Source organism: Prionailurus viverrinus, chromosome C2, assembly GCF_022837055.1.
Source record: "Prionailurus viverrinus isolate Anna chromosome C2, UM_Priviv_1.0, whole genome shotgun sequence".
Taxonomy (NCBI): Eukaryota; Metazoa; Chordata; class Mammalia; order Carnivora; family Felidae; genus Prionailurus; species Prionailurus viverrinus.
In genome coordinates, this window is record NC_062569.1 from 2,173,171 (window position 1) to 2,188,492 (window position 15,322).

A 15,322-nucleotide genomic window follows, 5' to 3' on the forward strand; every position below is an offset into this window, starting at 1 on the left:
GAACGGGAAACAGCATAACCTGGTGTTCTGGGAGGGGCTTGTCCTCAGCTCGACTGGCCCATCTTCAGATAACTAACCACTTCTTCCGATCTTGAACCTTGTCAATGGAAATCGTGAAGTGAATATCAGCTTTGAAAGGAAAGGGAAGTAACCGTGATTGAGTGTTTGCCGTGCGCAGGGCCCTTTACACAAAGGATTCCATCCCTTCACTCCCCTTTATGGCTGGTGAGACTGAAATTTGCCCGAGTGCCTATTTTTGGCCAGAGGTCTCCCTAGAACTTGAAGGTAGCAATGTTCATAGGCGGCCACAGCTTCTCTCAGTTCTTGGGGGAGTGTGCCGGGTTAGGTAGGTTCCTGAATCCCAGTTTTTCTTTGTGGTTCTGCTGGGGTACTTCTCTAACTCCGGATAGAGAATTACCCCAATAACTATCTCTCCTCGTCTCTTCTGCTGTTGCAAGGTGACTAATTGGGAGAAAAGCTGGGTTGGCTGGCCACTCTGGTTTTTGCACTACTGATGAGGATTGCTGATAGCCTCTTCAAGATAAAGGGTGAGAAAATGCAGAGGCAGAGGCCTGGGGCATCCATTTCCTCCCTGTAGTTTAACACTTACGCTCTGGGGGACCGGGGCTGTCTGTCCCATGGAGCCCTAAAGCCATGGGATTGTGGAAAAAGGCCATAAGCCAGGGGTCATCCGAGAGACCTCTGCGATGGCAGTGGGTGGCTCCGTATTCCAGTTTGTGTCCCATGTTTTTGTCACTTCCTGCGCGCTGCTCCTGACAAAATCTCTTGTAGGAGGACACAAGGGTTGGAGGCGTTTTTTGTTATTGTAATAATTTATTTATTTTTTAATTTATATCCAAGTTAGCATATGGTGCAACAATGATTTCAGGAGTAGATTCCTTAATGCCCTTGCCCATGTAGCCCATCCCCCCTCCCACCACCCTTCCAGCAACCCTCTGTTTGTTCTCTATATTTAAGAGTCTCTTATGTTTTGTCCCCCTCCCTGTTTTTATATTATTTTTGCTTTCTTTCCCTTCCGTTCATCTGTTTGTATCTTTTTTTTTGTTTTTTAATGTTTATTTTTGAGAGAGAGAGAGACAGAGCACGACCCAGAGGAGGGGCAGAGAGAGAGGGAGACACAGAATCCAAAGCAGGCTCCAGGCTCCGAGCTGTCAGCACCGATCCCAACACAGGGCTCGAACTCACAAACCGTGAGATCCTGACCTGAGCCCAAGTCGGACGCTCAACTGACTGAGCCACTCAGCCGCCCCTTTCTGTTTTGTATCTTAAAGTATTCATATGAATGAAGTCATATGATATTTGTCTTTCTGTGACTAATTTCACTTAGCGTAATACCCTCTAGTTCCATCCACGTAGTTGCAAATGGCAAGATTTCATTCTTTTTGACTGCCGAGTAATACTCCATTGTGTATATATACCACATCTTCTTTATCCATTCATCCATCAATGGACATTTGGGCTGTTTCCATACTTTGGCTGTTGTTGATAGCGCTGCTATAAACATGGGGGTGCATGTGCCCCTTCGAAACAGCACACCTGTATCCTGTGGATAAAAGCCTACTGGTGCAATTGCTGGGTCGTAGGGTGGTTCTGTTTTTAGTTTTTGAGGAACCTCCATACTGTTTTGCAGAGTAGCTGCACCAGCTTGCATTGCCAGCAGCAGTGCAAAAGACATCCTCTGTCTCCGCATCCTCGCCAACATCTGTTGTCTCCTGTGTCGTTAATGTTAGCCATTCTGACAGGTGTCAGGTGGTATCTCATTGTGGTTTTGCTTTGCATTTCCCTGATGATGAGTGATGCTGAGCATTTTTTCATGTGTCGGTTGGTCACCTGGATGTCTTCTTTGGAGAAGTGTCTATTCATGTCTTTTGCCCATTTCTTCACTGGATTATTTGTTTTTGGGGTGTTGAGTTTGGTGAGCTCTTTATAGATTTTGGATACTAGCCCTTTGTCTGATAATGTCATTTACAAATATCTTTCCCATTCCATTGGTTGCCTTTTAGTTTTGCTGATTGTTTCCTTTGCTGTGCAGAAGCTTTTTATCTTGATGAGGTCCCAATAGTTCATTTTTGCTTTGGTTTCCCTTGCCTTGGAGGGGTTTTCTTAATTTTTATTTTTATTAAAAAGCATTTTCAAAAAATAAATATCTCTTATTACCTTAGCATAGGTATTTTCATTTTCCCTAAGCCTTCCACAGGTATATATAATTTCTACATAGTAGTAATTAATGTTTATGTAATTCTGTGGTTTTTTTAAGTTGTTAAATAGGAATGGGCATTCTTTGTGGGTCATAGACTTAAATGTGTCCCCCACCAAGTTTGGTTCACTTGGGTAACTACTCTGAAAACTCAAGACCAGGCCTCTTTCCCAAGAGGCTGCCGAGGGGAGCTATGTGAGTGTCCTGAGGGTTTACAGTTCTGCTGACGGTTTAGAAATTCACATGAGGGGGGCACCCGGGTGGCTTAGTCGGTTGAGGTCATGATTTCGTGCTTCTTGAGTTCAAGCCCCACATCGGGCTCTCTGCTGTAAGTGCGGAGCCTGCTTCAGATCCTCTGCCCCCTTCTCTCTGCCCTTCCCCAGCTCATGCTCTCTCTCAAAAATATATAAACATTTAAGAAAGAAAGAAAGAAAGAAAGAAAGAAAGAAAGAAAGAAAGAAAGAAAGTCAGTCACATAGGACAACTGGATTTTTGAGCTATTTCCAAGAAGGGGCTGTGTGTTTCTTGGCAGGTACGTGCCCTGGAACTTTCACGAGCCCCAGCCAGGACAGTACCAGTTTTCTGGGGAACATGATGTGGAATATTTTCTCAAGCTGGCCCATGAGCTGGGACTGCTGGTTATCCTGAGGCCCGGACCCTACATCTGTGCAGAGTGGGACATGGTGAGTGTGGCCAGACCTGGCTCTGCCCGGCTGGTGCGCGTGACAGGGGTGGGCTGACTGGCAGGGATCTGGGGCAAAGTGAGTTAAAGCAGTTTAAACAGTTTCCCATTCCAGATGACAGTGAGTCTGTGACTACAGCCGGCATAGGGATCTTTTACCTCAGGAGGTGTCTAGGCAGAGAGGAACAGGGAAGGGCCCGAAGGCGTGCGTCCTCCCCTTGGTGCTCACATAACTCAGTTTCCCCATCGGTTAACGGTACGGGCTCCATCTACCTCACAGGGTTGTTGTACAATTAAGCGGGATGAGCCATATAAAAGCTTTGATTATTCTCCAAACACTCCATTCATGTGATGTCATCTTACTAGTAAAAGGAAGTTATGATTACTACCGTCCCTGAAAGTTCTACACCACAAAGCCCGCCTCGACTACCCCTTCTTCCCTGAAAGTCTTCTTTTCCCTCACCGCTAAGAGTAATTTCTCTCTGCCTTGAGACCCCATAATGGCTTCTCCCTCCTTTTGCCCCACCCCCCATCCTAGGGAGGATTGCCGGCTTGGCTGTTATTAAAAGAGTCGATTATTCTCCGTTCTTCTGATCCAGGTAAGTTGTTACACGTGTCCTGAGAGAATGATGATGTCTTTCGCGACATTTTATACCAAAAGCCGCAGGTGTTTTGAAGGCTGGGGTTCTTCTGCATAGACACTTTGGAAGGCTTAGTGGAAGTGTGTTAGTCACTGTCCACTGCAGACTTTGAATGTGTAGGAAATCAGGCTGTCTTGAACTGTTTGACCAGATCTTGCTGATAAACTGGTGACTCTGAACTGGCACTGGGCCCTGTTTGCGGTTGACCGACTGACTTTAATGCTTTCTCTTCCTACTTTCTCAATAATTACATGCCCAGTGATAGCATCTGGCTAATCAAAATGACAGTTCGTTTGTTGACCTTTACAGGGCGATCTGTAAAATGATAGTCTTTTTCTGGCCTTTTTCAACAACTAGAAATTATTTTCGCTGCAAACCCTGATGAGGCAGAAGGTCCCAGTAGCTGCATTTCTGCCTCCTGAAGATGCTGGTCTCAGGACGGTCCGAAGAGCAGCTAACATTGATTGAATTTGCTGTGTGAAAGGCTGGTGTCCTGTGCTCTACGCGTACATCCTTCTCAGTGCATTACCCTCCCGGTTTGCAGTCCCAGCACATTATTCATGTTCTTACCTGTATTACCTCATTTCGTCCTCATGGCCTCTTTACAAAGGGTGCGCTCTGTTATCTCCATTTGTCGGTGTCAGTATTTAATTTATTAAAGCTTCATTTTAGAAAGAAAAAAAAACACCCATCCTACTGTGACACAGAGAAAGACATTCCCTTCAGGCACTCTTTTCTTCCTTCAACAAACATGGGCTGGACCAGCCTCCTGCGCTCCAGGCCTGGTGTCCCCGTGGTGGGGCAGAGACCATGCATGTGCTCCTTTCCACTGGGAACCCGCTGAGCAGATGGCTTCTTGTGGGACAGCTTTTATCACATCAGTGCCTGCAGCTACCCCATCTCGGTCTCGCTGAGTCCGGCATATCCCGATCTCGGCTGCGAGCCCCAGGGTGACAGGGCGTCAGTGTGTGTGTGCACTAAAAGGTGTGGAACGGTGCTAAACCTGTCCTCTCTTCCAGATTACCTTGCAGCCGTGGACAAGTGGTTGGGAGTCCTTCTGCCCAAGATGAAGCCTCTCCTCTATCAGAACGGAGGGCCCATTATAACCGTGCAGGTAACCTCAGAGATGAGCACGGGCAGGTGGGGGGCGGGGAAGGCTTTCATCCGGCCGCATCGTACCCGGGAGCGATGCAGAGGTGAGCCTCACAAGCCTGTTTCTCTGCAAGGCAGTGCCACAGCTGGTGATTTTATATAAGCCACACTTGGGGGAGGCATTGTCGTTCGTGGCTGCTGTATACCGGACCCTGAGCTGACTGCCCTCCAGACGCCATGCAATTATTCCGACCGATGTCTCTTTGAAAAGAAGAACTTCAAAGGGGGTGAAGTGACTTGGCCCAGGTCGCCCAGTGGGCAGGTGGCAGAGTCAGGATTGCATCCTAGGCCCACTGATCCCGTGGCCTGCCTCTTTCTCTGCTGCCACGTGGCCTGTGGCTGAGGGGGTGCAACACGGATTAAAATGATTTGGTGTCTGCCCTGCTTAGGCAGTCAGTTCATGCTGGTTTGAAAGAGGATGTGGTGAACTGGGGCCATTCTGCTTTCTCTCCTGCTTCCTGCCCCCACTCTCCTCCTTCCATGTGTTCTTTGCTCTGCAAGGACTGGTATATTGTGGGTACATCCTGTGCCAAGTATTTTCCACGTGAAAAATTGGGGCACTTGACCTGCACTTGACCAACAGTTTGTGATGTTTGCAAAATCACTTAGGTGAAACGCAAAACCGGGGCGCCTGGGTGGCCCAGTCAGTTAAGCGTCCAACTTTTGCTTTCGGCTCCGGTCACTATCTCATAGTTTGTGAGTCTCGAGCCCCGCATCGGGCTCCGTGCTGTCAGATTCTCTCAGCCCTTTCTCTCTGCCCCTGCCTGCTCATGTTCTCGCTCTCTCAATAAATAAACTTAAAAACAACAACAATAACACATAAAACCATGTTCATTAGTCATTTGCCAAGGAACAAATGTAAAAGGGGCTGCATCCTGAAACGGCAAGGGGGTGCAGTGCAGCTCCCTAGACAAGTGTGGGCGGGATTTCCTTCTTAGGAACAATACTGTGGGCCGTTGTAGGAACGGTCCCTGTGGGAAGGGAGCGTGGCCACCCTCTTGCCCTTCAGGTGTAGGTCGAGTGAGGCGATGAGAAGGCCGACCTGGCCACAGTGGCCATTCTGACCCTGCATGGGGGAGAGAGGCCAGCTCACTGCTCCCGGAGCACTGAACGCCCCTCCACCCGTCTTGAGTCTGTACTGGTGAAGCTTATAGGAGCCCGTTTTCCCACGTGAAGATGTCAAGGCTGCAGGTGAGTGTGGCTTCGCACGAATGGGTCTTCTTCCTTTGTCTTCACCTCGGGTTTTCTCTAGCTTCCCTCGTTTTTAAATCTCTGCTTCTTCCCAAGTCACTTTCAAGCTTCGCGCACAACTTTTCTGTACCTTTTGGTCGTCGACATGCTGCGAGGAGTGTAATCGGGTATGAATTCCGCAAAGGAGAGCAAAGTTGGCTGCGTGAGGGGCATTTCTTGTGTGCATCCCTTGGACGACCTGAACTTGACTGTGGGTCCTGCCAGGGTCCTGCCAGCCGCCGCCTCCTCTGCCTCTGCCCTTCGCACCTCCCCCCGCTTGAATTCCATAATCCTTTTGCCCCTTGATTACTAAATAAGTAAGTGTGGGGAAGCATGGAAGAATGTAAGAAAACAGAGAAACCATAATTTGCTTCTGGAGTCAGAAGCAAAGCTCTTTACGTTCTGGGGAGATTTCCTTGATTTTTTTTCCATGCCTTTAAAACATTTCTTTTTACAGAGTCAGTGTAAACTGACCAGTTTCTTACCTGACTCTTCTTGCTTGAGCCTACGGTCATAAGCATTTCTTCATATCATTAACAATTCTTTGCACTGGCCACCAAATTCATGGTGGCCTCTTGTCCACGTAGGCCCTCCTCTGCCTGGAGGCCTTCCCAGTTGGCTTGTTGGCGTCCCTGTGACTCTCAGAACCCCTGTTAGTGCCTCCGTTTGTGAGGCCCTCCTGGCACTTTGTCCACTTTCCTCCCTGACCAGTTGTGTCTCCGTTCTCTTCTCCCCACGTGTCTGAGGTCATACCACACGTGGGTACACCTCACATGCTCTCCCCCCCGCCCCCAGTCGTTCTGGAATGGAACCGAAGCCCAAGGGTTAGAAAAGAAGGAAGTTGGCATTGGTTGACAGAACTTGGGCGCGCAAAAGTTTCTGTAACAGCTGTCTGTATTTCTCAGTGGGGTGTGCCTTTCACTCAGTGTCATACCTCTAAGATTCTTTGATATATTGGGTGGAGCTGAAGGTCATTCATTTTATGGCCTTAGAGCAATGTTTCTTAACTTCTTTTTCGTTTTTGCCCCTAAAAAGCCTTTTTAGACATCTTTTTAATTAAAAATTTTTTAACGTTTATTTATTTTTTTTTTTGAGAGAGAGAGACAGCACGGGCAGGGGAAGGGCAGAGAGAGAGAGAGAGACACAGAATCCTGAGCAGGCTCCAGGCTCTGAGCTGTTGGCGCAGAGCCCGATGTAGGGCTCGAACCCACGAACCGTGAGATCATGACCCGAGCCTAAGTCAGACACTTAACCAACTGAGCCACTCCGGCGCCCCTGTAGACATTTTTTTCTAATTTCCTGCCCACAAAATTTTAATACCTCTGATCTACTGTAGAAGTGTGTGTGTATATATATCTGTGCTTTACATATAAAAAAGAGTAAGGTGTTCTTTTCTCCTGTAAGAATCCATTTTTACCTTCTGGGGCATGCCCTGTCAATGGGTGCGTCCCCGTGGAGAATGGGAGAACGCGTGCCCCAGGGCAGCATTTCCCACCCTCGGCACAAGTGCCACTCACGGCACCTGAAAATCCTTCGTTGTGGAGGCTCACAAGCAGCGGGCCTGGTAGCATCCCTCGGCCTCCACCCACCAGGTGCCAGCCGCACGCTCTGCCCCTCCAGATGTGACAACCCAAAGCATCTGCAGACCTTGTGAAATGTTCCCTGGGGGGCAAAATAACTCCTGGTTGAAAACCACTGATGCTGTTGAACGCAGACTGAGCCAATTGGTTACTAAGAACAAAAACAAGAAACGCCCTGAAAGTTTGGCGGTAGGTGGAGTAAAGGGCTGTACGTCCTTATCTGGCACTTGCCCTTGTCGCCTCCATGGACATTTTGCAGAGTGCGTTGAAGGTGGGAAGCCAGTGTTGTCACTGGTGCATGTATTATGATACCAGTTTTAAGAACAGAACAGTCTCTGTGCTTTATTCCGTGTATCTAGGGTGTGCGTGTGTGTGAATCTGGAAGGCTGAGCCAGAATGCCCATAGCAGTTATCTCTGAGTAATGGGATTAACACACGGTTTTTCTAGTTTCTTTGCATTTCCCCACATTGTCTAATATTTCTACCGTGGGAAGGTGTTGTTTATGTCACGTTTAAAGGATCTATTCCCCAGTATAGGGTAGAGCATCACTACAATCCAAAATCTGACACGGTGGTTTTGTCTTTCTTATTTTGGTGGAGTGGGAGGTGGGGCGGTAAGTTTTCGTGCGGAGTTGCCCTTTGGAAGATGCGTTTTGAGGACTGAGCCAGAAGATATTTTGGGCAACGGTCGAGCTTTGGCAGTGGTTGGGCAGGGGCTCGAGCCTGCCTGGAAGGACTCGGTCGGGATCTCCTGACGCCGCCCCTTTGTTAACTTGCAGGTTGAAAACGAATACGGCAGCTACTTCACCTGTGACTACGACTACCTGCGCTTCCTGCAGCGGCGCTTCCGCGACCACCTGGGCGGTGACGTGCTTCTGTTCACCACCGACGGGGCGCAGGAGAAGTTCCTGCAGTGCGGGGCGCTGCAGGGGATCTACGCCACCGTGGACTTCGGCCCAGGTCGGTGTTCGCCGCCGCAGAGAACCGCGCCCAGGCCGCGCAGGCTCGGCGGTGGGCGGTGGGCGGTGGGCGCCGGCCGGCACCCCGGGCCGCGCGTTTGCAGTGGGTGCGTCGAGCGAGATTTCCCAAATGCTCCCCGACGGATCAAACGGAGTCAGTGGTGCAGCGCCCCCTGTGGCTCGCGTTAGTTATTTGAGCGAGGCCGATGGGCCCTTAGGGCGGGAGCTGCGTGGTTAGAGCTCTGCTCGCCGGGGGCGGCTGCTAGGAGCTCCGCCCCCTGGCGGTGGTGGCCGTGGGCTCCTCCTTCAGGTCGGCTACCGGGTGGGTGGTGTGGCCCCGCCCTGGAATGCGGGGAGCCTCCCTACACGAGCGAGGAGCGAGCGTGGTCTTTCCGTGGAACTCAACATCGTGACCCTTGCGGGCCGCGGGCGGTCGGGGAGATGCTGCAAAAAGGCCTTGCCTCACCGGTTAGGGCCGTGTCGGCTGCAGGAAGCCCAGCGAGTGCACTGCTGGTGCGGCCCGCAGGCTCCCGGCTGTGACAAGCGTTAAGGGAGCAGCTGTCATGAAGGACAGGACACCCACAAGCAGTGTATGCTCCTGAAGAGGACCCCGGACCGGATGTGCCCGCTTTGCGTCTGTCTGTGCTAAGAAGGCCATTCCCGGGCAATTGCATTTTTTGAATCAAATCTGTAGATGAGATAACAGGATTGTTTGCATGTTAACCTCCCCCGTTTTTTAAATAATCGTGTTGTGTCTATTTGAAGAATGCGCATGCTCTTCGGGGAATGTACCCTGAAGTATTTAGGGGTAAAGGGCCATCATGCCTGCAACTTATTCACAAATGGTTCAGAGAAAAGTAACTGTACTGAGAGAGAGACAAACTGATAAAACAAATGTGGCAAAATGTTAACGACTGAGGAATCTCGGTCCTTTGGGAATTCGGGTTCTTTGTTCTCTTCTCACAACTCTTGTATAAGGTTGAAATTATTTCAAAATAAATGTCAACCTCCCTCCCCCCCCCCCCCACACAAAAGACCTGCCCTTCAAGCAGCATGAAGGCCCCGCTGCCTTCCTGACGGTGTAAGAGGCTCCACCCCCATGGCACGACCAGCACTGACTTTCTCTTGAGAAGGATGTTTGGAAGGCTGAAGTTGCCTTTTTTATGTATTATTTTTTAAATAATTTTCAAAGTTTATTTTACATATTTTGAGAGAGCGAGCACGAGCCGGGGTAGGGGCAGAGAGAGAATCCCAAGCAGGTTCCGTGCTGTCAGTGCAGAGCCCGACGCAGGGCTCGATCCCACAAACCGTGAGACCGTTGACCTGAGCCGAAATCGAGAGTCGAACGCCCCAGCGACTGAGCCCCCCGGGCGCCCCTGAAGTTGCATTTTTAAAGAGCTTCTTCTATATTCGCAGAAAAGAAAAGAGCTGGTTTTAAGTGAATGAAGTGTTTCTAGAAACATGAGGCATTGCTCAGAGTGTTTGGTGATGAAATAACTCGTCTACAAAGGGCTGCACAGGAAGCGGCACTCTGGTTTCCTCCTGCTTTGGCACACTTCCCATCACAGTGATGAAAAGGCACGGTATCCTTGTGTCGGGAGAAACAGTTTGAAGGTTATTCTGACTTTGCTGCAAGGCTGATGTGCATGTGGGGTGAGAGCACAGTGGCTCCGGCTGTGGGTCGAAGACAGACCAACGTGAGGCCAGTGTATGTGGGGCAGGTGGGGCTCGTGGCCGCTTCATTCACGTGTGTGGGACGGGGCAGCGCCCAGGGTGAGGTCACAGGACGAGGCTCATGAGAACAGAACTGAAAGATCTGAATGCCACCCGGTGCTTAATGCTGAGATGTTTACAGCCATAAAGTAAATGAGATTCCACTCTTGACCAGCACGTCCTCTCCTGAAGCCTGGCCTTACAGGGGGCAAGGGGTTATTTCGAGGTCTTGGCTGGTGTCATTTCCACGCCGGGTACCTGCTGTGGGAAGTGGGTCGTGAAGTTCGGGGCCAGCGCACCCTCTGCTCTGGTTAGAGAAACACTATTGGTGCTTGTTCGTTCGCTGCAGGAAGGCAGCCCACGGCCTCCGTGGGGAGAGGTTAGTCCCGTTCAGAGGGGGAAAGGAGACAGAGGGAGCAAGCCCACACACAGGCGTCTTAATGGAGTATTTTAGAAGGAGAACTTAAGAGCAAGTGGCCTGGAATGGCTGACGATGTACAGATTCAAAATCAGAGTATGTGCCGTGACTCAGGCATAAAAAGACAATGAGACCACATCTCTCCCTTTGATTTGTTAGTGGCCTGGCACGTAGCTGTGGCATTAGTATGTGTGTGGGGGGTGCCGTGGAGGCTGCAAGGAAGTGTCTTCAAAGCAAGCCCCATCCTGTAGGGAGCATCTCGGTCAACCAGATGGACCTCTCTGTGAAGAGAGAAGGACGCAAAACGTGCGGGGAAACCCAGGTGGAGAAGACAAGCTTGTGACGTGATCTCCTGAGACAAGGCGGTCAGGAAAGACCATAGGGACCTGCTCTGAGAAGAAGTAACGTTCCGTGATCCCCACACATCCTTCGGATGGATGGTGTGAGTCCAGTCTAAAGCTGACTGGGGGATGTTCCAGGCCCCCTGGGGGCCAAGGGCAGGGCCTCAGGCTAAAGGTCTGTGCAGGACTCTTTTTACTTGACTTGTCATTCCCACGACTGACCTTTCTTCTCCGTCTCGTAACTTCCAGATGCCAACATCACCGCTGCTTTCCAGATCCAGAGAAAGAGTGAGCCCAGAGGACCGTTGGTAAGAACTGGGGGTGAGCTGTGGGTCGAGGCGAGGTTGCTTGCAGTAACTAAGGAGGTAGGTCCTTGCCTTTTCCGGCCGCGGAGTCCGCAGCTGAATGGGACCGGGGGCACGTGGCCCTCTGGGCGCAGTGACAGCACTGGCGTGGAACACAGTGGGGACAGATGTGCCTGCCCTGCCATGACTCGGGCTCCGCGCTCTTTCATGCTCCCTCCCGCTCGGCACTGATGGCCCCTCTCACAGCGGGTGTCGTTTTCTCCGTTGTCGCCAAGGCTCAGGGAACACGTCACTTAGCCGGGGCCGTACGGCTGGCGAGGGCCAGGGCCAGCGTCTGAGTTCAGGTCTGTGTTTCTTGAGAGCTCTTTGCGACGGAGCTTCTCCGTCTTAATGTGCGTGTGAATCGCGGAGGAATCTGGGCAAGACACACGGCCCGCGTGGGGCCCGAGCGTTGGCATTTCCGACAGGCATCCTGGGGAGCACAGGCTGAGTTCGGGGGCTTTCTGGCCTGCCGCAGAGGCAGCCAGGAGGAGGAGGCGACAGGAACGTCCGGGCAGGCCCGCACAGCCCTTCAGCTTCTCCCTTGTCCGTAGTCGTCACCCTCGTTTCTCGGCACAGTTTGAGGGCTGGGGTCCTGTGCCTTCTGTGCAGCCGGCCAGGCTGCCCCCGACCCGTGCACACAGCCTTTCCTGAACACGGTCTCTGAGCAGTGCAGAACCTGTGTTCACAGACTGGATGGAGCTGTTTCCCAAACCCTGACACAGGCAGCCCCAGAACACGTCCAGGTTTCTTCTTCCTTCTCCAGACGAAGGGCGTGGCAGGGGCGTGCTCTAGAGAGCCGTGAAGTGCCTGGGGTTTGCCTCGAAGAATACTCGGGCAGGTCCGCCTCAGCTTACGTCAACCCGTGATCTGAAAATCCGGATGGACACAATGGGTGAACTTAGATCTGACAGTTTGGTGAAAATATTTTGCCATCGGATTCTTTTGCCCACCGAAATTTCCTGCCTTGTTCAAACTGGGGGCTGGCTAACAAAATTTTGTTGCGGGTACAACTTTTCAGGAATACCTGTATTGTTGGCACCTAAAAACTGAGTTTGGGCAGTGACCCTCATTGGTCCCCCAGCTCTGGGTTAAGCAGTACACGTACATGGCCCGCTCTACCCATCGCTCGGTGGGGTAGATAGGGTGATGGTTCTAGAGAAGTGCCAATGTCTGAAGGTCATGAGTCTGTCCTGAGCTCCCTGTCCTTTCCTCTTTTTAGGTGAATTCTGAATTCTATACTGGCTGGTTAGACCACTGGGGCCAACCTCACTCAAGAGTGAGGACTGAAGTGGTAGCTTCCTCCCTCCATGACGTACTTGCCCATGGGGCGAATGTGAACTTGTGAGTGGTAATTTCTGGAAGGGAGGGCACCCTCCATAGCTATGGGCTCGTAGTTAAGTATGTCTGTTCTCTTGTTTCCTTGCAGGTACATGTTTATAGGTGGGACCAATTTCGCTTATTGGAATGGTAAGAGCAGTTTAACGTGTTCATGGAAGCTTATGCTAGAATGTTTCTGGAGCTTGATTTGGGGGTAGGGAGTGCCTACAGACAACTTTTATTTTCTAATATATAGAAATTTCCTAATATGTAAGAACTGCCTACATAATTTTTAAAATCACGATAATTTTTTCTTAAGGAACAGAACCTGTCCACTTAGAAAGCCTATTGTTTATTTCTTTATTTTCAAGTTTACTTATTTTTTTTTTAGTAATGGGGCTCCAACTCACAACCCCAAGATCAAGAGACGTATGCTCTTCCGACCAAGCCAGACAGATGCCCCAGAAATCTTATTGTTTAAAAAAAATTTTTTTTTTAATGTTTATTTATTTTTGAGAGAGAGAACAAGCAGGGAAGGGGCAGAGACACAGAATCTGAAGTGGGCTCCAGGCTCCAAGCTGACAGCACAGAGCCCGATGCGGGGCTTGAACTCACAAACTGCGAGATCATGACCTAAGCCGAATCGGATGCTGAACCGACTGCGCCCCCAGGTGTCCCCCAGAAACCTTATTGTTTTAAACAAGGTAGCTGGGTAGGTCCCATAGTCTCTGGCTAGAGCTTACTTGTTCATGTATTCTGCTGTGATCTATTTTCTTTTCTTTTTTTAAACATTTTGTTTTGTCGAGATATAATTCACATACCATAAAACTCACAATTTTATGAGTCACAGTTTAGTGGTGCTTCGCATATCACAAAGTTGCATACCCATTACCACCACCTAGTTCCAAAACATTTTCACTACCCCAAAAAGAAACCCCTTACCGGAGAAACTCCCCACTCTCTCTCCTCCCGGCCCTTAGCAACCATGAGTCTGCACCCTCTGTCGTTGTGAATTTGCCTATTCTGGGCGTTGCTTATAAGTAGAATCATACGATATGTGGTCGGCTTTGTGTTTCACTTCTGCCCGTTAGGCAGGTTGAAAAGATGGATGTTTTCAAGCTCCGTCCATGTTGTGGGATCCGTACTTTAGTTTTTTTACTGATAAATAATATTCTGTTGCCCGGATATACAACATTTTGTTCATCCAGATGTCAAATTGATGGGTATTGGAGTTGTTACCACATTCTGGCCATTATAAATAATGTTGCTATGAACGTTAACATGTAAGTGTTCATTTGAATCCCCGTTTCAGTCTTTTGGGCGTGTACCTAAGAGGGCGTTTGCTGGATAATAGGGTAACTAACTTTTAAGATCAGAGTTTGAGGAGCTGCTATACTGTTTTCAAAGTGGCTGTACCGTTTCCCATTCCTGTATGGTCTCTCCCTTTTTATCAGGAAAAATTATGAAAAATTCTCTTCACTGCCATTGATTTTCGCAGGCAAGTCATGCTATATTAGCCTTTTTCTCAGGCTCTTTCCTCACCCCTCTCCACAGCTGCCCTTTCTCTCTGAATCACTGAGGATGCCCCCCAGTGCTGAGTTTTGGAAGCTTAATTTGGCCTGAACCTCCCAGGATCTGACCCTAATGAACAGCTCTCTTCCGTGCGAGGTGGGATGGGCTGGAAGACCTTGCCTACAAGTGTTACTGTTATTAGTAACTAACATCATTAGGGTTACTAACATCATCACTGTTATTAGAGGCAAGAAGCGAGATACTGCAAAACTCAGATGTCACTTCTTAAAAGATCACAGTATGACAATTGAAGTTTTAGATCATGTCTGTGTGCCCATCTTCTCATTAGAAACAGTTAAGATTTTGTGGCGCCTTTTTCATTCAGTAGATAAGGATTCCATCTGCTTTCCATTCGTGGAATGGTACCAAGCATCCAGTCCAGGAATGAAGACTGATATTTGGGGGGAACTTTGTAGCTCACGATACAATTTTTTTTATCTTGTACTATTTTACATAAAATGATACATTCTTCTTTTTTGACAATTTAGATCTATAAAAATGACCACTCAGAAAATGGAAGTTGTCTTCAATCCTTTGCCTTGCTCCTGGCCCTGTTATAAATAACAAGTCTCTCTTCTGCCTCTGTTTTCTCAGTTAGTTCTCATAACAGTCTCTCATCTAGGCCAGAGATTATGGACCCATTTTACAGATCAGAAAAGCAGGGTGCAAAAAAAAGTCCACAGGTTTCCCGTTCAGCTGGCAGGGGATAGGACTCGAACTTGGGCCTTGGAAAGCTGGTCACTGCCCTTTGGACCACCTCTTGCATCCCAGAGCCCTTGCACCAGCTCCCAAACCAGCCCCTCCCGTGTTTGTGGGCCTCTCTGACCTGCCCTAGTGCTTGGTCTCCCGGGGGACGTGGGGGAGGGCCAGTGTGTGCTTCTTTGTGGCCGCTCCTCAGGCCAGATCCCAGAGGAGCGCCGTGAGAGGGAAGGCCCCTGGCAGGGAGCTCACTGCCCGTCCTGCCCACGGGGGATGCACCTGTCTGTGCACGTGTGTGCGCCCCACTCTGCCTGCGTGCATCCCCATCTGTGAGGCCTCCTGCGGGACCCAGGCCATCCTGGACTTGTCACACGACGTGCAGAGTTGCGGAGCGGTGAGCCTTGCCGTTTCGTTTGCCTTCCCACCTTGCACTCCCTACCACGGGCAGAGGAC

The 15,322-nt window shown here is 49.9% G+C and overlaps 1 protein-coding gene across 8 annotated transcripts in view; it reads left to right on the forward strand.

Annotated features, from left to right (window-relative positions):
- Positions 1–15,322, forward strand: part of GLB1 (galactosidase beta 1) — a 120,039-nt gene that overhangs the window by 24,963 nt on the left and 79,754 nt on the right. For all 8 annotated transcript variants that reach the window (XR_007155820.1, XR_007155822.1, XR_007155819.1 and 5 more), the window contains exons 3-9: positions 2,751–2,901; positions 3,439–3,499; positions 4,561–4,655; positions 8,283–8,463; positions 11,184–11,242; positions 12,501–12,622; positions 12,708–12,748. Coding sequence is in view for 2 of the 8 variants with exons in the window: in XM_047876060.1 (XP_047732016.1) it covers positions 2,751–2,901; positions 3,439–3,499; positions 4,561–4,655; positions 8,283–8,463; positions 11,184–11,242; positions 12,501–12,622; positions 12,708–12,748 (710 nt within the window). In the remaining 6 variants the exon portion in view is untranslated. The remainder of the gene's footprint in view (positions 1–2,750; positions 2,902–3,438; positions 3,500–4,560; positions 4,656–8,282; positions 8,464–11,183; positions 11,243–12,500; positions 12,623–12,707; positions 12,749–15,322) is intronic.